This window comes from Pholcus phalangioides, unplaced genomic scaffold (assembly GCF_987345545.1).
Source record: "Pholcus phalangioides strain wild (caught in Gottingen) unplaced genomic scaffold, Ppha-v1.0 ptg000043l_1, whole genome shotgun sequence".
In the NCBI taxonomy this organism is placed as follows: domain Eukaryota; kingdom Metazoa; phylum Arthropoda; class Arachnida; order Araneae; family Pholcidae; genus Pholcus; species Pholcus phalangioides.
Genome location: NW_028301629.1, coordinates 2,823,746 through 2,845,973, shown reverse-complemented (window position 1 = coordinate 2,845,973; position 22,228 = coordinate 2,823,746). Strand labels below are relative to the sequence as shown.

Below are 22,228 nucleotides of genomic sequence, written 5' to 3'. Positions count from 1 at the left end.
TTATCAACCATTGTTAAACCACATTATCAACCATTGTTAAAATCTTTATTGAGCCACATTATAAACCATTGTTAAAATCTTTATTGAGCCACATTATAAACCATTGTTAAAATCTTTGTTGAACCACATTATCAACCATTGTGAAAATCTTTGTTGAACCACATTATCAACCATTGTTAAACCACATTATCAACCATTGTTAAAATCTTTGTTGGATCACATTATCAACCATTGTTGAAATCTTTGTTGAACCACATTATCAACCATTGTGAAAATACAAGATATACAGTTGACTGGATGTTGTGAAGATATTTATTATTTTAGATGTTAATTTTTTAAGGAAAGAAAAAACTCATCTCTGCCTCTACCGGGAGTCGAACCCGGGTCCCTTGATTGCCGGACGAGTGCTCTGACCACTAAGCTACAGAGGAGATAGAGTTTTCCATTCGCTAGAGCGTCGGCAGAGATGAGTTTTTTCCCTTCCTTAAAAACAACATCTAAAATAATAAATATCTTCACAACGTCCAGTCTTCTGTATATCTTGAACTATATATACAGGGTGATTATAAAAAAACTATCCCGACATATGGGCCCCTAACTATCATACCTTTCACAGAAACTGAATGAAATTTTGGAATAAGGTATTTTGATGTATGCGCTCAAGAATGATATGAAAAACAACAGTGTCACTCTAACAGTTACGGTTACAGTGAGAAAATTTCGAAAATATCAAATGGCAACACCAAGTTTTTTGTATTGGAATGCGATCCCCATTGTGAAAAACCCTAAATAGCGTTCGAACGGCAACTGTAGCATGAAAATCACCGGCGGTAGATAGGCTAAAAGTGAGGACAACCAATAAGGACAGAGAAGCAGCATAAAATAAAGCATTTTATTGTGTTTCACAAATTTTCCACGTGACCTTGTGGAGGACTAATCAGGCTGGGATGGATCTCAGCCGAAGAAACGGTGTGACAATGAAACGAACATTAATGCTCTGGTGCACGGCAAAGTCCTTTTTCCTTGCCTAGCTCCGGGGATTTTCGTGCTACAGGTGCCATTCCAACGCTATTTAGTGTTTTTCAGTATGGAGATCGCATTCCAATACAAAAAACTTGGTGTTGCCATTTGATATTTTCGAACTTTTCTCACTGTAACCGTAACTGTTAGAGTGACACTGTTGTTTTCCATATCATTCTTGAGCGCATACCTCAAAATACCTTATTCCAAAATTTCGTTCAGTTTCTGTGAATGGTATGATAGTTAGGGGCCCATATGTCGGGATATTTTTTTTATAATCACCCCGTGTATTGGTCAAAAATGTAAATCAAACATCATTCATCATTATTGAAAGAGCTATGCATCTGGCACTGATCCAAAGTTCAGATCTTCTGGATAAACATTTCAACACAATAATATTCAAAGAGAGGACCAAACCAAGATGTTCTCTTTGAACTTTAGTAAAGCGTATATGGCAACAACTGAAGCCTGTTTAATTTCCTTTATCAAAAAAAAACGAAAAAAAAAAATGTCTGGATAGAACTGTGTCTGAAAAAAAAAGAAATGGACAGAATAATATCAAAAGAATCTCTCTCTCCGAATCGTTTTTATTTCTTTCTCGACCATTTTTTCCACGTCACGAACCATCCGTCATACGACCACATTCCGCGTTCCAGAACGCCTCGCAATCTCAATAGATGGAATTTTGATCACCCCGAAAATTCAAGGAAGCACAAAAAAGGAATTGGACTCCAGTTTGATGTTATTGCGTTTTTCGGATGACAGAGTGAAGAGGAAGGAAAAAAACCACGCAACTACGTTTACCAAAAACGTATATTTATACGCAATGGATTTTTTTCCCCATTGTGAAAACTTCAATAATAAAAGTTTGAGAATGTTTTGGTATTTTAATTTCGTCATCCGCTGACGTATTTTTTGAATTGTACATTTCTTTTGTTTAAATCAATAGGAAGTATAATATAGACCTTTTATAAAGAATTTTGGTAGTAGCCGCTGTGGTGGTCGAGTGGTTATAGTGACGGACTCGCAATGCGAGGATCCGGGTTCGAACCCCACAGTGGTGGTCGACCTGAAGATGGTTTTCTGTGGTTTCCAACTTCAAGGCGCAAATGCGAGCCGATCTCCCCGTTAAAAAGTCTCGCCACAGAGAGAGAGCAACAGTCCTACAACGATAAATAATTCAATCATAACACTTCACTCATAGTTAGAAAAACTTGTGGCAGATGGCAACACTACACATAACAAGCATTACAGAGAAACAACAACACTTCACGTCAGGTTTCACTACACGTACACGCACATTCCCGCGTGTACCGATTCATTGGGGGTTCCGGGGGGGGTGGTGTAGCAGAAGTAGGTAGGGCCTCCAAAAAATGACTCGGGGATCCATGATGTTCTTAAGTCAGCCACCTCGTTGGGCAATTTGCCTGTTGTGGCGTTGTATTTGTATATACCAAAATTACAGGGTAGGGTAGGGTGGGAGTACGCAGAAGCTTTTTTAAAAATGAATGAAAACCAAACTAGACCAGAATGGAATTTTGGCTGATTCCCAGCCCTATGGGCCACCTGTCAGCATACAAACCGGAAAAGAAACGATTTGCAGGGTTAGTACCACTAGGTTACGGAAATTCTTTTACGACGGGGAAAACTAACTCAAAAAACAGCCGATAGGTGACACTGATGTACACCAGTCAAAGAAAAGATACGCAAATAACGAACAGACTGCCTCCAAATTGTTTATTACAGCAGTATGCGTCCCACATGACCACCGCCACAGGGGATAACGCACAGCAGGTGAGTCACAAATCCAGCAATGACAGAGTGCAGCAGGTCCTGATGTATACATGACACATCTCGGCGGATCGCATTTTTGATGCAAGATGAACAGCAACTAGTCACGCTGCTACTGCGGTCAAGGCATTCCTGATACAGACGTCCGGAGAAGACAAAATTATTAGCAGACGTTACAGGTTCCCATGGCCTCCTCGGTTTCCAGATTTGACACAGACTTCTGGTTATGGGGATATTTGAAATCCCGGATGTATCGACCCGGTCCATCCAATCTGTCGGAACTGAGAGATGCGATCCACCGAGAGGTGGAATAAGAAAAGGTGCTCATACATTTTACGCATGGTGCTGCGGGCGAGAATGCTGTGGTAGTCCAAAAACAGCATCGATAATTGTTTTTCGATAAAATTCGAGCTAGATCGGAAAACGTTGAATTATATCACCGGGGGGTGTGTGTGCGTGTGCGAAACGGGCCCAAATACCAGAGACATGCAGAATACAGGGTGTGCCAGAAATGTGACGACACCACAAGAAGCCCGTTTTGCACTGACACATCTTCAATCGCTCAAAGATTTCCAGATCTGGCAAGCGTCTGTCAGAAAACACTCGCGGTAAAATTTTTGAGCTTCCAGAACATTCCCGTCCGAAACACCATACGCAATTCACACATTTGCCTTGTCATGCTGGTCCGTGATACCAGCCGTCAATTCTGCAATTCACGATAGAGATTACGATAGACGTGGCAGAAATAGAGATTTATACTTCCAATGACAGCACCATCTAGAGACTCGCCGCTTGCGATGAGAACATGCGTTTTATGACGGAAATTGCTTGTTTTGGTGTGCTCTTATTCTACTCTTTCTTTTCCAATGGATTATGAATCTGCCTAGATGTTCAAAGACATCATATAAACGAAAAAGTGTTTTTAAATTGGATAATATTTCGGAAATTCGTAACTCTATGGCCGGGATTACACTGGAAAAGTATTTTATAAAACTTTAGAAATGCAGTCAATAAGAATATCGGTTGCATTTGCGCGAATATAACCGGTACGATTATTGGTTGCATTTTTCAAGTTTTATAAAACTTTTATCCAAATTTTATAGTGCAATCCCGGCCTGATACTTTTTTTAGCGTTACGGGCGATAAGTTCGTCTATCATTTTTACAGGTAACGCATTACAATGTATGCAATAGCTTAATGCGTATGCATTATTATAAAAATCTAACAAGATACTTCTATGAAGAAAAGTGGTCCAAAAGCAGTCGGTAAAGTAAATACAGTCCGGAAAGCGGGGGGAAAAAGTTTTATGCATCCATTTGAAGAAACGGGAATATTCCTTTTTTTCCCCCTGGAGGTTATCTCTAAAATTCTTTCTATGGGAAAAAGAAAAGTTTCTTAATCCTCGCACATATGAAAGTCCATGTAAGAAAGCAGCAGTTTTTCCTATTTTTTCCGGTATTTCTTCCATTTCTGGGATCCTACTTTTCTTATCTAAACGATTCTCGGCTCTTTCTGTACGTAGTTATGTTTTTTGCAGTTTTTTTTTTGTCTTGTTTTACGGGAGAAAAAGAAAATAAATATAAGAAAATACTATTTTGCGTTGTTTTTTCTTTCCGAGCGTTCTTGGGAAAAACGGGAAATATAATCTCTACAAAATGTAGGAAAAATAATCATGCAGACAAGGAAAAAACAATGAGTTTTTGCCAAAAATATCCATGTTTTACAGGAAGAGATTGAATTATTTTTTTTTAGAACAGGTTATATTTAAACGTTACAAATGATGCCTAAAATACTTTTAATCGTACGCTACTTCCAGAAAATACGCAGAAATTTGCACTTTTTCCTACAGAAACTCAACATACAAACTCGGTTACAACGACGTCGAAAATTCCACGGCATTTTGCCGCTGTAACCGAGAGTGACGTAATTGGAGCTTTCTTTGTGTGTGACGAAATATATAATCACGTGCACTCATATACTGTGTAGGAATTTCTTATTTCGTTATGATTAGGGCTGCCAGTGCTGTACTTGTTGAAAGTATTTTTCAACAAGGACAGGGAATAGAGCTGCGTAAAGATGTCAGCGAACGTGGTTCCGGTGCAGCACTACTAGAAGAAGCTGATGACGGAAGCTTACATCCAGTTGTTTAGTACATGTAAAAAAAAAACAAGTCCAGCTGAAGATAGTACAGACAGACAGACATGACCGCTGACCGCCCAGAGAGACCATCTTGGGATGGTTTGCGCTTGAAGATAGTACAGTAGCTATAAGCTGGAAATACCAGCAATTGTTGAAGCTCTGAATAAGTTCCGAGTTGTTGGATAATAGTTTCAAAATCGTCATGAACTGTTCAGCATTTCAGAAGACAATGGACAAGAAAGACCTTGTCACAAGAATCGCTAGATGGGCTCTTCTTCTTCTAGGAGAATTCGATTATTAAATCTCTCATAGGCCAGTTCAGAGAATGCATCACGTCGACGCCTTAAGTAGACACCCAGTCATGTTAATGGAAAATGACAAATTGACAGCGAAACTGAAGAATTCTCAATTAGAAGATGAACAAATTTGTGCCCTTACAGCACCGCTTTCTGAAAATGAATCTGAAGAATATTTTGTACGGAACGACATTCTCTACAAATTAATGAATGGTCGTGAACTCACTGTGGTTCCAAAAGACATGCAGATGGAGCTGATCACAAATTGGCACATGAAAGAGGTCAATTTCCACTTCTAGAACCGAAGAGGTTGTCAAGCAAGAGTTCTATATTCCTAACTTGAGCAAGCTCACAGAAAGAGTTATTCCCAGTTGTGTTCCATGCATATTGGCAAAAAAAAATGTGGGGGGAAAAAAAGAAGGGTTTTTCAACCCAATTCCAAAAGCAGATACACCACTAGGAACTTACCACATTGATTTGATAGGTCCACTACATTCAGCGAATAAGAATTACCAGCGTATACTAACTGTTGTAGATGCGTTCACGAAATTCACCTGGTTGTATCCGGTTAAGTTTACCTCGGCCGAGGACGCCTTAGAGAAGCTGAAGCTTCAGCAGAAGACTTTTGGGAGTCCGCACCGGATTATAACTGACAGAGGATCAGCATTCGCTTAAAAAGCCTTCAGTGATTATTCTGCGGAAGAGGGCATTATGCATTTGCAGATTGCCACAGGTGTTCCTCGTGGGAATGGACAGATCGAAAGAATCCACCGTACTCTAATACCAGTATATTATATACGCGTATATATATAATCACAGCAGTGGTGTATACACTACTTCATAGTATATCATCAGGGACGTTCTAAGAATTGATCTTCCAGCGGAGGGGAAACGGGGCGTATCGTCCAGAGAAATTTTGGAGTTACATTAAACTGCAAAAAAAAAAGCCTTTTACATAAACAAACACCGGAAAAAAGAAGCATGTAAAGCTCTAATTTGCTTTCAATGTTTTACTTTTTTTGCATTTCTTATAATTTTTTATCGTCTGGAACAGGAGTTGCGCGCGCGGCTTTTATATCATCCCCCCCCCCCTCCCTTCGCCTTCATTTACATCAAAGCGAATTTTAAAAAAATCAATTTACTCAGCAATCCTGCATCTAAAATGCTCTCCGAGTACCTCTTTAATCTCATATTTGCAATGCGTATATAATTCAACACAAATTGAATCGTTAAGTTATCAAAGGTATCGAAATGGTAGAAGGAAGAACAAGATATCTTTCTAATTTAGACTCGGAAAAATAAATCTCGAACATTCTATTTCGAATGCTCTTTCATCTTCATCAAAGAATTCCGAAAATTCGAAAGAAAATTTCGCATATAAAAATCCGAATATATTCCTTTCAATTTAATGCAGTTTCTTTGAAATGAGAGAATTATAAGCTCATTCGCGTTAACGTTGAAAAAGGGACGTCTATTCTTTCCGTTTTAAATGGAGGAAAAAGAGTGAAACGTCGGATCTCATTAGGTTTCGGCTCAGTTTTTTTCTCGAATGTTCTCGCGTTATTTTCTTCACGTCTTTCGAGGATGTTTCATAAGAAATCATAATCTAAGTTGCTTCTAAATATAGAATAGCTCATCGCTTCACTTTCTTTCCCTTTGCAAACACGTTAACGACTTCTTGACGTGGAAAACGGCGATGTTCGAGTTGCGTGACTGTTCGTCATATTACTTCGTAAACTGGAAATACAGTACGAATAGATTGTTGAATTCGACTGTTTATTTATAGTGCGAGGTATTCAAGTCCCTCTTATATAATGTGTATATTCTTTGGTAGGAGTAAATAAGAGTAATTTTGACGAGGAGCATATTTGTGGCATAATGAGAGTCATCATGTTCGATTGTTGAAGAAAAAGAAGGAAAAACTAGCTTTTCGTTTGTTGAGAATTGACGTTTATAGTGAACTAGCAAACATACCCGACGCTTCCCGGGGTTTCTTCAATTACTGGGAGGATTGGAAATGTGGCAAACTATTATAAAGGAATAAACTGTTGTAATGGCAGCATTAAAGATGTGACAAACCATTGTAAAGGCATATATACATGTCTGAAACGCATTGTTAGGGAACTACGGTAACCAAAGTGAACATTCCGAAAGTGACTGTTGGGGCCCAGGAGCCATTGTTGCTCGACGGTCTTTCGCCCATTTCGGGCATTTGGCCAGCTCTGACGAACTTTAAAAGTTAGGCTACGGTTCAATCCCGCTCCTGTTTGGTATATATGCAAAAATTGCGATCGGTCTAAAACTGTGGATTTGTATAAAGAACAGACAGACCTACACACATACTTTCACATTTATATATAAGATCATTCCTAATTTTCAACTCGATATAACTGAAAATATCATTGTATCTTCCAACATTAGCTGACAATGACTTGGAAATCACTCGTTATAGCGAGATCATCGCTGTATATCGAATGTTCCGTCCTATTTTAGAATTTGATTTTATATTGCGGTTGATTTTATTAATCGTTAGTTTTATTAGAGTTATATGCCGTATTTGGTGGAAATCGGTCGCTGATTGTAGATTTTTATGGAGAACACACACACGCGAGGACAAATAATAAATTTCACATACTCTGAGAAAAAAGGAAAAGTATTGTTGTAGAGGGATTATCGTTATACATGGAGGTGATATTATCATCACGTTTCATCAAATTCATGCTCTTGTTATCTTTTCTAAATGGGCATTGTTGGTACCCCCCATAAAATGCGCTTGTGAGGGCTTTTTCGCCGCAAAAAGTGGTTATAGTGTTTCCACTCCTCAATAAATTTTGGAGTAAAATTGAATTCTGATGGGTGAATCGTCACGTGACCCGCGGCACGCGTGCCAAAAGTGGTACGCCGTGGTATCAGGAGTTGGTTGCACGCGAACGCTTTTCAAAAATTAAAGAAATTCTATTCCATTTTTTCAATCAAATAAATTCTCTCCAATTTTTAGACAATCCTTTTCGAATAAATTATGGTCTTGTTGCCTGCCAAACCTTTGTTTTGTATGGTAGACACTCTTAAATATTACATTATGTAATGATATATTATTCAATGCGTTTTTTTTTTCTGTTCGGTTTTTTGTATTTGGGGCATACTTGTTGGACATCCCATGTACGAGATTCAGGATCGTCCGTATAATCGTAGCATAAAATGAAATTACATTTTCATACCCACGAATTCTGGGAAGGGGGGGGGGCGCAAGCCACCCGAGTCCTCTGGTTCCGGTGAAATAAGACGAAGTTCTACCGATATGTGTACACACACAACTTGAATTGCGATAATCGAATTTATGCTCCCCCAAAAAAAAAACAATCCAGGAATGAAAAGAGTGACGAAATGAACATTTCTACGAAAATAAGAGGACCTAATAATACTTTGCAGAAACGGAATGCTGGTGTCCCGTAGAAACGGGACGAATGGTCAGGCGTTAGAATTCTTAGAGTGACACGCGGTTCGGAAGAGAAATTTTTTTTTTATAAATGGCAAAGCGTGGAAAAAAGTGGTCAACACGCGGTTTGAAAAAAAAAAAAAAATTGTTAGATTCACATTGCCCTTGTAGATGTTTACCATATTGCACTTTCGTGTCAAACACAGAAATTAGCAACACATACACTGGTGTAAGAAATTAAGAGAATTTGCAGACTTGGTCGATTATCTCTAGAACTGTACCGAACTACTGTACCGATGTTAATGAAATTTGATATGTACATACATTGATACAATACAAAACAAATAACCATTCAATAATTGTAATACACACGCACGATCGTGCGTAACACTCGTTGGAGTCGGAAGGTATGAAACAGCGGTTGCAGAATAAACAAAAAAATGGGTTAATAGGGGGTATGGTCCCCTCTTACAGATATACAGGTCTCGCAGCGTGATTTCATACTTGAAATAAGGCAGTTCATCATTTCCTGTGGCAATTTGTCTCACTCGTTCAGCAACGCTCTTTCATTCCCTGGACGGTTCCCGGAGGGGGGTTGTGAGTTGCAATTGCTCTCCTCAGAGCGTCCCAGACATGCTCTATAGGGTTAAGGTCTGGAGATCTGGCTGGCCAATCCATCCGGCAAATATCCTCACTCTCTAGAAAATCGTCGAGCAGAAGATCTCTATGTGGCCTCGCGTTATCGTCCATTAAAATTAACTCAGGGCCAACTGCACCCCTCAAAAGGCGAACATAGGGCTTCAAGACCTCATCCCTATACCTCACACCAGTCACGTTGCCTCTTTCAAAGACATGGAGAGTTGTGCGGCCATCCAACATGATGCCTGCCCAGACCATTAAACCTCCTCCGCCATAATGGTCGATTTCGCGGACATTGGAGGTTAGGTAGTGGGTCCCTGGTTCTCTCCATATTCGTTCTACGGTGAGAATCGGTGCTTAGGCTGAACCGGGACTCATCAGTGAAGAGAACGGTCACCCATTGATCCATACTCCAATCTCTATGCTCTCTGCACCATGATAAACGGATTCTCCTGTCCGTAGAAGTGAACGGGACGCAAACAGCAGGTCTTCTTGCAAACAACCCTCCCTCATGAAGTCATTTGGAAACAGTCACCCTTGATACACGGGTTCCTGTGGCTGCATACAAGTCACGAGATAGCTGAGAAGCTTTAGCACTGCTGTTACGGCTCGCTATAATCGACAAATGGCGATCTTGTCTGGCCGTCGTGGCTCTTGGACGACCTTGCACAGGCTTTCTCTCGATGGATCCGGTATCCTGGAACTGTTTCCATAAGTTACACACGACGCTGGTGGAAATACCGATGCCATTATAGACGAGTTCGGAATAAAAAACAAATGACGAAGTTGAAATTAAATTCAAACAATTTTGAGCAAAATATGAAAAATATCGTTATAGGTAATTTTTTTTTTTCTTTTTTAAAAATCTCCTGAAAATATCGTTATGGAGGGATTTTATCGCAGTAAAGACTATCATTGTATCGAGATGAGTTTTACATTAAATAAAGTATTGCCATTTCCAAACAAGCTATGACAAATTCGTTGTAGAGAAATTTATTGTTAATGCGAGGTGTTCCCTAAATATGATAAATCCGGTTGTTATGCGTAATAACAAAACCCATCACTTGCCGTAAGACAAGCAACTATAATATAATTTTTTTTGCTTATTAATAACATTTTTATCTTTAACCGCCCACTGACCACTATTCAAATAATATTTATTATGGCAGCCCTAGTTATGTATCAAAAAATAATGTTATGCAATGCAGAAACTGCATTTTTGATACATTACTAGGGCTGCGAGTTTCTGGTGGTGAATCCATAAACTGCGTCTTGCAGTAAAATAGCTACAAAGAAAAATCTTAAGTATATTTTACTTTATTCTTTTTTGATTTTTATTGTCTCTTTGAATGCTTTTTAGCATTTTTCAACAAAAATGGTCGGTAGGCCACGGAAGAAGCTTGAACGGTCAGATCTGGCTCACGCGCCTGGCGCTGTGGACCAGTGATGTACCACTGTAAGTGCTAGCGCGTGCGGCCTCTATCTCAGCAACTCTCCGTCATAAATGTAAGATTCCAATTTAAATTGGAAAAATTACCCTGTACCAGGTTTGAGAGTGAAAATACGCGGTGTAACAAAATGGAAAAAATCTAAATTTTCATACGTTTTCCCGTGTTCTAATTTCTAATTATAAAGTTGTGTATTGTCCCTCCTGATGATGCAAATCAAGGTGGGCCCAAACGCGTTAACCGTTTATAATTGGGATACAGCGGTACCTCCCGTTAACGGACACTTCTCCGATCCCCGGTCCCGTGGAAAAGGGCTTTAATATATTTTATTAACACTTTAATGTTTCCATTAGCGGAAACTCTCGATAGCGGACAGTAAAATCAGGAAAACTCCATTTTTTTTTTCCAAATTCTAATTTATTAATTTTTGATCATAAACCGAGAATTCATCTTATTCAACCAAAATTATAAGTAAACCCAATCTCGCATTGGTAAATATGGTAAATCTTCAATTAATTACTTAATTAACTGAACACTGCTATGCTCCAGGATGGTGAATTCGAACGGTAATGTTGGTTTTGGTTGCTGATACTAGTGAAGAAAGCCAACATTATAAGACATACAGTATTGTTATGAATGCTTTTATCTCTCTTCTCTCACACACTACTTTAATGTAATTTAATTTTTATTGTAAAATATATCTGTAGTCCACTTATCATGTACGGGTAAAAATAGTTAATTGGTTTTTAATGAAGAAAGGTTATACATTTTTCCATATTTATCAAACTAACCCACTTTATCTGGGAATTATGCATATTTGCTGGTAAAAGTGATGGTTGTAGTGAAATACAATTGAACTTTCTTCATCGAGATGATTGGCGATTATGCATAACCACCAGTGTATCACTTTTACAAAGTAACATATACATTTTAACATTAAAATGTGTAGGAACCGATTGCGACCGAAGCTAAACGTCTTGAAAAGACCTCCCCATTAGCGGACAAAATTTTTGGTCTCATGGGTGCCCGTTATCGAGAGGCTCTATTGTAAACAGTTGAAGGAACAATTGTAGAAAATAAACTGCATTCAATTCGTTATGTCAAATTATTAAGTTTTATTTACTCACCTTCCTTTCATATAAAGAATAGGTAAACTTGCACTACTCTATATATACAGTCAAACCTTGTTAGTGCGTCACCCGGTTAACACGTCACTCCGCTTACCGAGTCACTTTTTGGAAGTGCCAATTTGCCCTCAGGCAGGAATTGGCACAGCTATGTCTTACTCCGTTTAACGAGTCACTCTGTTTACCAAGTCATATTTTTGCTCTCCCAAGAGTGACTCATTAACGAGGTTTGACTGTACATGGAAGCACCGTGTGTTTATTTTTTTCTCTATCAATCGCGGTATTTACGTTCAGTGCCGTAACTAGCCATTCATGTGCCCTATGCGATATTTGCATTTAGACCCCCATCTGGCCCATTCTTGGCCCATTTAGGCCCCCCTACTCTTCCAAGTGGGCCCTGTGCGGCCATGTTGCACAGCCTAGTTACGGCACTGCTTACGTTTTTGGGACATGAATTTAGAGGCTTGCGACGCTTATACTCATGCGACGCCTACGTTAATTTTGGCTTTCAAAATAATTGACTATGGGAATGACAATATGACACTCAAAAATAGCAATTTATTAAATAGCATTTTCAAACTGTTCAAAATTGGTTCGGAAAATTATCAATCATTTTCCAACAAGTATTCGTACCAGGAGACATTAATTGCATAAAACATCAATTTAATTCTAATAAAGTCTGTCGTATCCACACATGCGGCACTTGCATTGAACATTCTTTTTAGCATTATTTACATTTTCCTCAGATATTACTACTGAGGAAAATGTGTAAAATAAAAACAGGAAAAATTATTTTGAATTACCGTAGGACATGGAATTGCAATCATAGTGGAACCACCCATACGGTCACTACCGTTAGCGGACCGATGAATTTTATTACTCCTGAATGGCCACTCCTCTTTAGCGGAAAAAGTTTTCGATGGCATGGGTGCCCGCTATCGAGAGGTTTTCCAATATAAAGAAAACATTTGTAACAGTACAGAAAGTCTATTTAGATAATGATAATTTTAGATAACCTTACTACTAATTTCATAACAATTTCAATTCTGCACGTGGATCACGAGTTATTGAAATTATAAGCACCAGATATTGATTTGGATCCTAAATCAATACCTTGTTCATCATTACTCTAAATTATTAGAAATTATTTCTACCTAAATTTACGATCGCTATTGTCAATATCATCTACCAAGTACGATAATAATTATTTTATCGTTTCATAGCCACCAAAAATTATGTTTGCAAGCTGTTCTTACTGTAGATGATGGGAATTATCATCATAATTTTTCCTGAAAACGATATATGTGGGTTTTTTAAATTTAATATACGAAAAATTATTTCATTTTCGGCAATTTGCATTTACTCACCTCTTTGGTGCCGAATTCACTCGAGGTCACCTTCCTCCATTCCACTTGGCTGACCATCCTCGAAGATTTCTCATATTTGCTGAACTTGTCAAATTCGACAGTCACCGGCAAGACCGTGATCGTCTCATTTTTACGGGTTCGGAATCTAACTTGGTTTGATGCTGATATGGACAACATTTCTGGGACCCGAATGCGAAAATTCGCAAAAAGGAACTCGGGAGTTAATTACGGGGGGGGCGAGGAAAGTTAAAATTCTGTGGATTTTGTGTTATTGTTCAGTTTGCTTTGCTCTTACTCGAAAGAGTGCTCGACGTCGTGTGTCAGTGCCCTTGGTTACGTTTACTATGTTTATGACAGCCGGATTGCTCAGTTTACCGATAACAAGGAGGGGGGGGGGAAAGTTTACGCCTGCCATCTGTCGGAAAGAAAAAGAAACCAGAGGATGATATCGACGTTCTTGTGAATGGTAACAAGAAAATTGCTTTGAGGAAGGGACGCGTAATGTCCGGAATAATGAATTATTTAATAGTTACATTTCTGTTTTAGTACCATACGAATATTTACTAATTTTTTTGTTTTCCTCATACATCGTGAATGAACTTTATTCATTTTTTTTCTTCATTCCAAGATCCCCCCCCCCCCCGTCGTTTCGCACGCCATCTGGTGTTTCGAAGTTTCGTCATATCGATCAAAACAGCTCTGCCTCAGATAGCTCGTAATAATAATAATAATAATATAAAAATGACTTGTGTGTAGTTAGAAAATGTGGTTTACTTTTATTACACTACCCGGCCAATCCCCCTACACCACTGTCCGGTATTTTATACGTAATGACCGTAACGGTTCCGTGATAAATGGAGGTTGTTTTATTTTACTTTTCGCGTGACATGGAATCATTTTTCAACAGTCGAGACAAATCAATTTGAGATAAGAAAAGATGTGTAATATAAATGCTTTATGGGCTTGGTGTCTCAACTATCTGCTTTGTTGTAAAGTCATACGATCCCTGTGGATCTGAGGTTTGTGTACAATAAATTATGACGATAATACGTATTGTCTAAAATTTACTGTGATATCTTACCCAAGTTTTCCAGACGTCCTTCTTTTTAAGAGGACACGTCTTCTTTTTTGATGTCATTTCAAGTGCCATCCTACGTTTCGGAAAAATTTCGCCCTTTTGTCATCCTTTCCAGATTTTCAGAATATTTTTTTTTGTTTTTTCAGTCAAAATAAAATACAGGGTGAGCAAGAAGTCCGTAGAAACTTTAAAAATTTACAGAAACCGGTAAAATAACCGAAATAAAAAACGGTTTGCAGGGTTAGTATCGTTAAGGTCACGGGAAGACAGGGATAAAACCCCCTCAAAACAGCCGATAGATGGCGCTGGTACGATCGACTTCTGTGGAAATATGTAAATGAGATGGTTATAAGAACTTACCCTTCTAATGTACAACCAGTTCATCGTTATAAATCATGTATATGGACCTGCTGAACTCTGCCTTTGATGGATTTGTGACTCGCCTGCAATGTGTTATCCCCTGTGGTGTTGGTGGTCATGTGGACACTTACTGCTGTAATAAACGATTTGAAGGCATTCTGTTCGTTATTTGCGTATCTTTTTTTTGACTTGTGCACGTAAGTGCCGCCTATCGGCTGTTTCTTGAGTTATTTTTTTTCCTGTCTTAAAAAAAAAAATCTCGTAAACAGGTGATTCTAACGATGAAAACCGTTGATTATTTCGGTTATTTTTCTGGTTTTTATCAATTTTTAAAGTTTCTTCAGACTTTTTGCCCACCCTGTATACCTCTACAGCAGCAGGTTTCTGATTTGCTAACTTTTAATGACAACGGGGGAGGGGGGGTTTGAAAGTTGCTTACGTCATCAACCACCCCTTTTTGAAGATAAGCTGCTGACGAAATTTTGCTGACAAGAGGGAAGGGGGTCAGTGTTTTGCTGACTTTTGCTGACAATGGGGTGGGGGACAAAAATGGCTGAAAATCTGCTTACGTAATACTTGAATGGCCCCTTTCCAAAATATATCTTCGCATCAGACAGCTGTTAAAAACCGTCGAATATTAGTTTTAGAAAATAATTATGATAATGAGATGTGTTGATGCTGTGTAAACTATTTCAAACAATTAACTAATTGTATGAATAGAAAATTCTTCGTTTTACTAATCACTACGATTATCAGAAAAAAATCAACAACATTGCTTTTTTTTTTCTACAGCTAATGTACTAAACGCACGCACAGAAATATTTTAATGTAAAAAAAAGAAGAAAAAACACGTCTAGTCAATGAAGACCATATTCAGAAACGAATTTCTTCAGTTTCTGTCAGGTCCTTTGCTTCTCTTTAGGCGTGTTGAAAATTTTCGATCTCAAGTTATAATACACAATACACGAATCATTCACAATCGGTGCAAAAATTATTAACAGTTACTTCAAGGGCAACTTCCGAATTAGAAAATATTGAGGCCCTACAGCCCTTTTTTAACTGGGCCTGATCGAACTTGATCAGATACAGTGATGGTAATCTCATCGAGACAAAATTACCCTAAAAAAAAAATAAATAAAAAAATAAAAAAATATCCCTTTTAGGTAGAGTGACCATACGTCCCGTATTCCCGTATTTCCTGTGACAGTCCCGGTATTTTCTGTTTTTTTGGCCGTCCCGACTTTTTGGCAAAAGTGTCCCGTATTTTACACGAAGCCTACTTGAATTTTTATTCTTTATTGAAGTCAAAGGTTGACATTATTTTTCAACTCATAGATTATTTTATGATAATTACATCTATATATGAGAATACTCATCTCCTACATTTGCCTTGGTGAACGTTTTTTTTTCCCGTGGAATACATTATAATCCGTTGCAATTTGCAGTAATGCATCATTTCCCGCCATTGTGATTTTTCCGTAATTTCAACGATATTTGGCAACTTTGTTTGGTTTTGGCGATAATTGGCGATGTCCCGTATTTTCCCGTATTTGGAATCCCAATGTCCCAATGGCCAACCTACTTTTAGGTAAGTTTCTTTCCTCAACAGATTCAAAATTAATATGCTGCCACCTATAGATAAAAATATTTAGCCGGGCATTTAACTTTAGAAAAACATTGCATAAAATTTAAAAAAAAAAAGAGTCTTTGATAATTCATTTCATTTGATAAAAACTCAAAATTTCGTTAAAAAATTCCCCCGATTTTTATTTTAGAAAAAAATTTAACAAAATAAATTGAAAATTTAGAAAAAATTTTCAATTAGAAAAAATTTAGGACAAATTTTAGCCAATTATTGCCGTGAGTTACCATCATCGATTTAGATGATTAATCTATTTACAGTCACACACCAGTGTCTTCGCAGGGCTAGTGTTTATTATTGTCTAAAAATTCAATGTCATTGCTGATTGGTTGAAAAAGCTGAATTTCAGTATTTTTTAGTGTGAAGTGGAATTGGAATAGAGGGGGGAAATATAACGCAAAAAATAGTGAAATATGCAAAAAAAAAGCGCTAATACATAGTAATCCGAGTGATTACCACGGCAAATTGTCTCTGTCAGAAAAAAAGCAGCGCACCCGAAAGAAGAAGAAACCTTCTGAAGGTAGAGTACAAGGTTATGGAAGGTTTCAGAAATGCCAATAAATGTAATAAAATACAAGATTCCTGGCCAAAGAAAAGCTCGCCATGCTCCAGCCAAAGGGTGGAAAGCAATAAAACTGAACAAACGGTGAAAAATTGTGATCACCAACACAACGAAGGGAGACGGATCAGTATTTGTTAATTTTTCTCTGTGTTCCGCAGGCTGTTTTTGTAGTATTTTGAGCCATTTCTTGTGAGAGTTAAGAGAAATGACGTTACGAAGGGTTGGCGCTCAGGCATCCTCCTCCTCCTCCTTCCTGTTTTCGAAGCTGGTAACCCTAACCTTACCTTTCTTTGGAACTTGTATAAATCGAGTAATTATTTCGTCAAAAATCCTTGCAAGAATCCTATCAGCATATTCAGTATTAGAATTGAATAAACATTTAATTTAGGCCGGGATTACGCTATAAAAGTTTGGTGAAAGGGCTTTCATAAAACTTGAAAAAAACAATCAATGAACTGATCGGTTATATTCGAGCAAATGCAACCGATCAGCTTATTGGTTGTATTTTCCAAGTTTTATAAAATCACTTTTACAACACTTTTATAGTGTATAATTGTGTGTAATTGTGATTACACTATAAAAGTTTGATAAAATCCCTTTTACAAAACTTGAAAAATTAGCTTATCGGTTGCATTTGCTCGAATGTAACGTTTGAGCTTTATTGGTTGGATTTTTAAGTTTTACAAAAAAGTGATTTTATATCAAACTTTTATAGTGTAATAGCGGCATTGGAAGTTTTACATGACACTTTTCCCTGCGTATAAAGCCGGTATTACACTATAAAAGTTTTGTAAAAATTATTTTATAAAACTTGCAACCAATGTGCGCATCGGTTATATTCGAGCGAATGTAACCAATAAACTTATTGGTTGTATTTTTCAAGTTTTATAAAGGAACTTTTATAAAACTTTTACAGTGTAATCTCGGCCTTTTCCACGGAATTTTAAAGAAGGTATTTAACATTGTATTAAGGAACGTATATGCTTAGAACATTTGCGGGTTAAATTCTTTTATGCTGGCACTTTCTCAGAGGTTTTGTATTTTCAAAATAAATTCGTAAAAACTAATTTTTTTTGGGTGGGGGGGTATTCACATCCTAGTACTACTCGGTTAATTGAAATTTTGGATAATTCGAACTTTTACGAAATATCCTCGACTTTTCTATCTAATTTAATGTTAATGTTTTTTTTTGGATAATTCGAAGATAGAGGGCAGAAAACGCATGATTTTTGAATGTGGAAAAATTCTGTAAGAAGCCAGACTTCTTACTTTTCTCGATCAAGTTGTTAGATAACAAATTTTTAAAGACTAATAAAAATTTGGGAATTCTGTTTCCCTCCCAACTTTTTTTTTTGGATATTTTGATTGTTATTTCAACATTGTTTAGCTGTGATGCAGTGAGGCTGTGTACCATTCAAAACCGATAGATCAAAGTGTACCATTCAAAATCTGGATCCTTTTGTCTTCATTAGGGCGTTATTCACCGACATGGTTTAAACTATAGTCACAATTTTTTTGATAAGAGATCGAGACGGATTGGTTAAACTCAGGTTTTTAACCAATCCATGTTGATCTCTAACCCAAAAATTGTGACTACAGTTTAAAACGCGTCGGGGGAATACGAGCCTTAGAGGCCGTTCAAGTATTACGTCATCATCGGTGGGGGGACGGGGTTTCCGATTTGCTGTCTTTTGATGACAAGGGGGGGGGGGTTTGGATAATGCTTACGTCATCAACCACCCTTTATGAAAACATGAAATATTTTTAATGGCATCTTACTCGGTGCGCCAATAACGAGAAAAACCTTTCGATAATTTGTGGGCACTTGAAGTAACATTTCCCCCCCCCCACACTATTGATAAGTGTCCTACAGAGCCACTTTAGTGATCTCTAAATTTTTCGCGGATCCAAGTGCTCTGGAACTGTGCCGCGCATCACTCAAGTGATCCGAAGTTATATGCCGCGGATCACTTAAATAATCTCAGAATGTGCAGCGGGTAACTTGAGTGATGTAGAACCGCACTGGGGGCACTTAAGTGCTCTAAAACTACGTCACATGTCATTCAAGGGATCTCTAAATATGTCACGGATCGCTTAAGTGTTCTGGAACTGTGTCCCGGGTCATTTAAGTGATCTGAAAATGTGTCACGGGACACTTGAGCGATCTGTAAATGTGCCGCTTAGTTCATTTTTACAAAATTGGGTTTGAGGAGGGCAGGGCGCATCAGATAACCCCAAGGGCCATATTTAGCCCATGGGCCAAGGACCTTTATGCGATTTACCATTGTATGGGGTAGAGGGGGGTGGTTGCAATGAATTTATTGAAAATAAATTTTGAATTCATAGCCTTCAAATAGCATTGAAATTTACAGAAATCGTTTATAATAACAATAAAGGTATTTTCTTCCGAAATTTCAGTTAAAAAAATTTTTTTTGCATCAAAAATAAATTTTTGATCGTGGGACGGGACACACACGAGCGCCGCACACCCCCCCCCCCCCGTGTGCGTCTCTGATCCCACCAATATGCGTTAGGATTCAGACTGGCAGAGCTGATGACGAAATTTTCCTGACAAGGGGGGGGGGGAGGGTGTCCAATATGGCTAAAATTTTGCTTACGTAATACTTGAACGGCTCCTTAAGAGTATGGAATCGGAATGTTCAGACCGTGAAGAACGTCAATGACAGTATATTTCCTTAATAGCATAAGAATGATAAGCGAAATTTGGGAAACAGTTTCGTAACTAATCAATGAACTGTTTCCGTAAATCAGGTTTTGAACATGGTCAAGATATTCTGCAGTGATGTTGATTCCAGAAAAATAGCATAATGCAATTGATGAGATCACAATTATATATCATAATTATAAATAATTAGAATTTGGGAAACAGTATCTTATAATAATTGATAAATATTATGATATTGTTGGCCACCTCTCTCGTTGTGCATTTTGCCTGTTGTGGCGTTGTATTTGTATTTGAATGCCGATGATTAGGTTGCAATTTGTTTGTAAGCTGCGGGCTGCACGATATTTCTTTCGCAACGGAAAAACATTAGCTTCTGCAGATTATACGCCACCTCGAATTCGAACAAGGAACTACAGTATTTAATTTCAAATTATAGGTAAACGTGTAGTAAAGACTTTTAATAATATATATTTTCTATTTTTTAGTACTTTCAATACGTTATGGACAATTACCCCTAAAGATATTGATCTGTAGGCAAATTCAGATCACAACTGTGACAAGAATTCCCTATAAGTATGTTCTGTAACGAATGTACACTATTAATGAATCCTTGCCGTTTCTTTTGAAAACAAAACTATAAGAGTAGGCAGTGTCGGCCACTGCCGCGGTTATTTTCGTGAAAACATCAGTCGTGTCGAATCCCGTTATAACGAACTCCAAGAGACCGGAGAAATCACTTCGTTATAGAGGAATTCAAGGTATTGTTTCTATGTGAACTTATCTGGTGGATTATTAGAAAAGTGTTCGTTAAAATGGGATTTTCGCTATAACGGTATTCGTTAAAACGGGATTCGACTGTAATAAATTGAAATTAAATTTTTCGTACTATGAACTGCTATGATGCGGGCGGTGGGGCGGGGGGATCATGGGAATTAAAAATTAAAAATTATTTTATAATACTTGAAAAATGTAACCAATAAACACATCTGTTACATTCGAGCGAACCTAACTGATCGGCCTATTGGTTGCATTTTTCAAGTTTTATAAAAGAACTTTTATCAAACTTTTTATAGTGTAATCCCGGCCTAAGACAGAATTGTGATGTGAATATTTCTAAGCACAGGCATTTTGAAAGTCTCCACCCCCCCCCTTTTTTCTACTTGCAAATTCTTTGATATCTCCTGAATTTTTTTTTTTTTTTTGGAACATCGAATGTTCTGGATGCTTTTGGATTAGATTTTTCGAACATTGGATGTTTCTGGAATTTTTCTTTCATATTTTTCCGAAAAGACATTTTCTCCCATCGACTACTTGTAAGGGTCGGAATGAAGACATTTTTATACCCATATTCTATGGGGATGTAGATTAAACCACCAAAGAATGCCTTCAGGCTGCCTATGGGTGCTGAATCAGGGGTGAAGGAGAAAAATAATTACAAAAATTGCGAAAAAATAGTTTTTATGCACGAATTTCAAACTAAAGATGGCGGGCGAATCGCTCGCATCTGTAGTGCTCGTGTGAAAGAGTATGCGGACCCGCGTCCGCATTCGCTCCGTGTGAATAGGGGCCTTAGGAAGGGAGAATGATAGAGGAGAGAATAGGAATGGATGAGGATACGAACTTTGAAACTACAGATATGCAATACCGAAACTACCAGTATTGCAAACGAGAATGTAGGTCTGGTGCAGAGTTGAATGGGAATTGCGTAAAAAAAAGATTTATTTGGGCTCGTCTCTTCTCAATTTTTAAGTTGGCTGCATATCATTGGTTCTCGTGGAGCCTGGCATGTTTTGAAATTTAAGCGAACGTTCACTCCATTGGTTCTCGTGGGGCTCAGTTTCCTGTGGAATTTATGTGTGCGAACGTTCTCCAACTTTTTTAAAGTAGTTGTCGGCCCTGGTGCAAGTTTAATTTCGGGCCTCCGTAGTGAGAATGTCAAATGGGTCCGATGGGTCTGGGTTGACCTCCATTACACTATCCATTCCATCCGCAACGAAATCCGTAGCTGGCCCGTCAGATATGGCAAGAGTTGCTGGAGTGTGCTTTCGTCGCTTATATTCGTGGCAGTACTGCGCCCAAGTTTTTTGGGTTAGGACATGGCGGTTTTGGTGTCATTCTCTTCGTAGTATTGTAGTATTGAGCACACATTCATGCTCGATTTTTCTTATTTGGGTTGTACTTTGCACTCACATATATCGTGACATCTTGAAAAAATCCGCAAATGTTCACACTTTTTTCATCTACAGCCCTCTATCTCTTTAAGTGTTCAAGATAAAAAACTCAATATTCAAAACGAGTTACAGCACACACACACATATACTCCTCTTCAAACCAGCACTTCATTCACTGCGATTGGATAAGAAGTTTCTGAGAAATGATCCCGTTTATAGACAAGTGTGGAATCCGAAAACTCGAAAATCGTTGGCTCATTCTGAGCGTTTGCAATTGCTGAAGTCAAGCTGCCACAAATATAAAAATGGTACTAACACAAAATGTCGTTCTTCCTGTTTAAAATAAGTTCAAGATGGCAAACCTACGTTGATAATAATAGAGTTATTGAAGTTTGAAATTACTTTGACAAAAACTGCCGCTCATTTTGACGCGATTGCCTTCCCACGCACGGCATCGATTTTGAAG

General features: G+C 38.0%; 1 protein-coding gene across 3 annotated transcripts in view; it reads right to left on the bottom strand.

Annotated features, from left to right (window-relative positions):
- The window catches only part of LOC149063786 (uncharacterized), a 471,413-nt gene that overhangs the window by 85,029 nt on the left and 364,156 nt on the right, over positions 1 to 22,228 (bottom strand). The window contains exon 1 of one of the 3 annotated variants that reach the window (XM_089255607.1): positions 13,264 to 13,595. The exons of the other annotated variants lie outside the window; for them this stretch is intronic. Within the exon in view, the coding sequence (XP_089111733.1) occupies positions 13,264 to 13,440 (177 nt within the window). The 5' untranslated portion in view covers positions 13,441 to 13,595. Of the gene's footprint in view, positions 1 to 13,263; positions 13,596 to 22,228 lie in introns of those variants that run through there. 3 annotated transcript variants of the gene reach the window in all.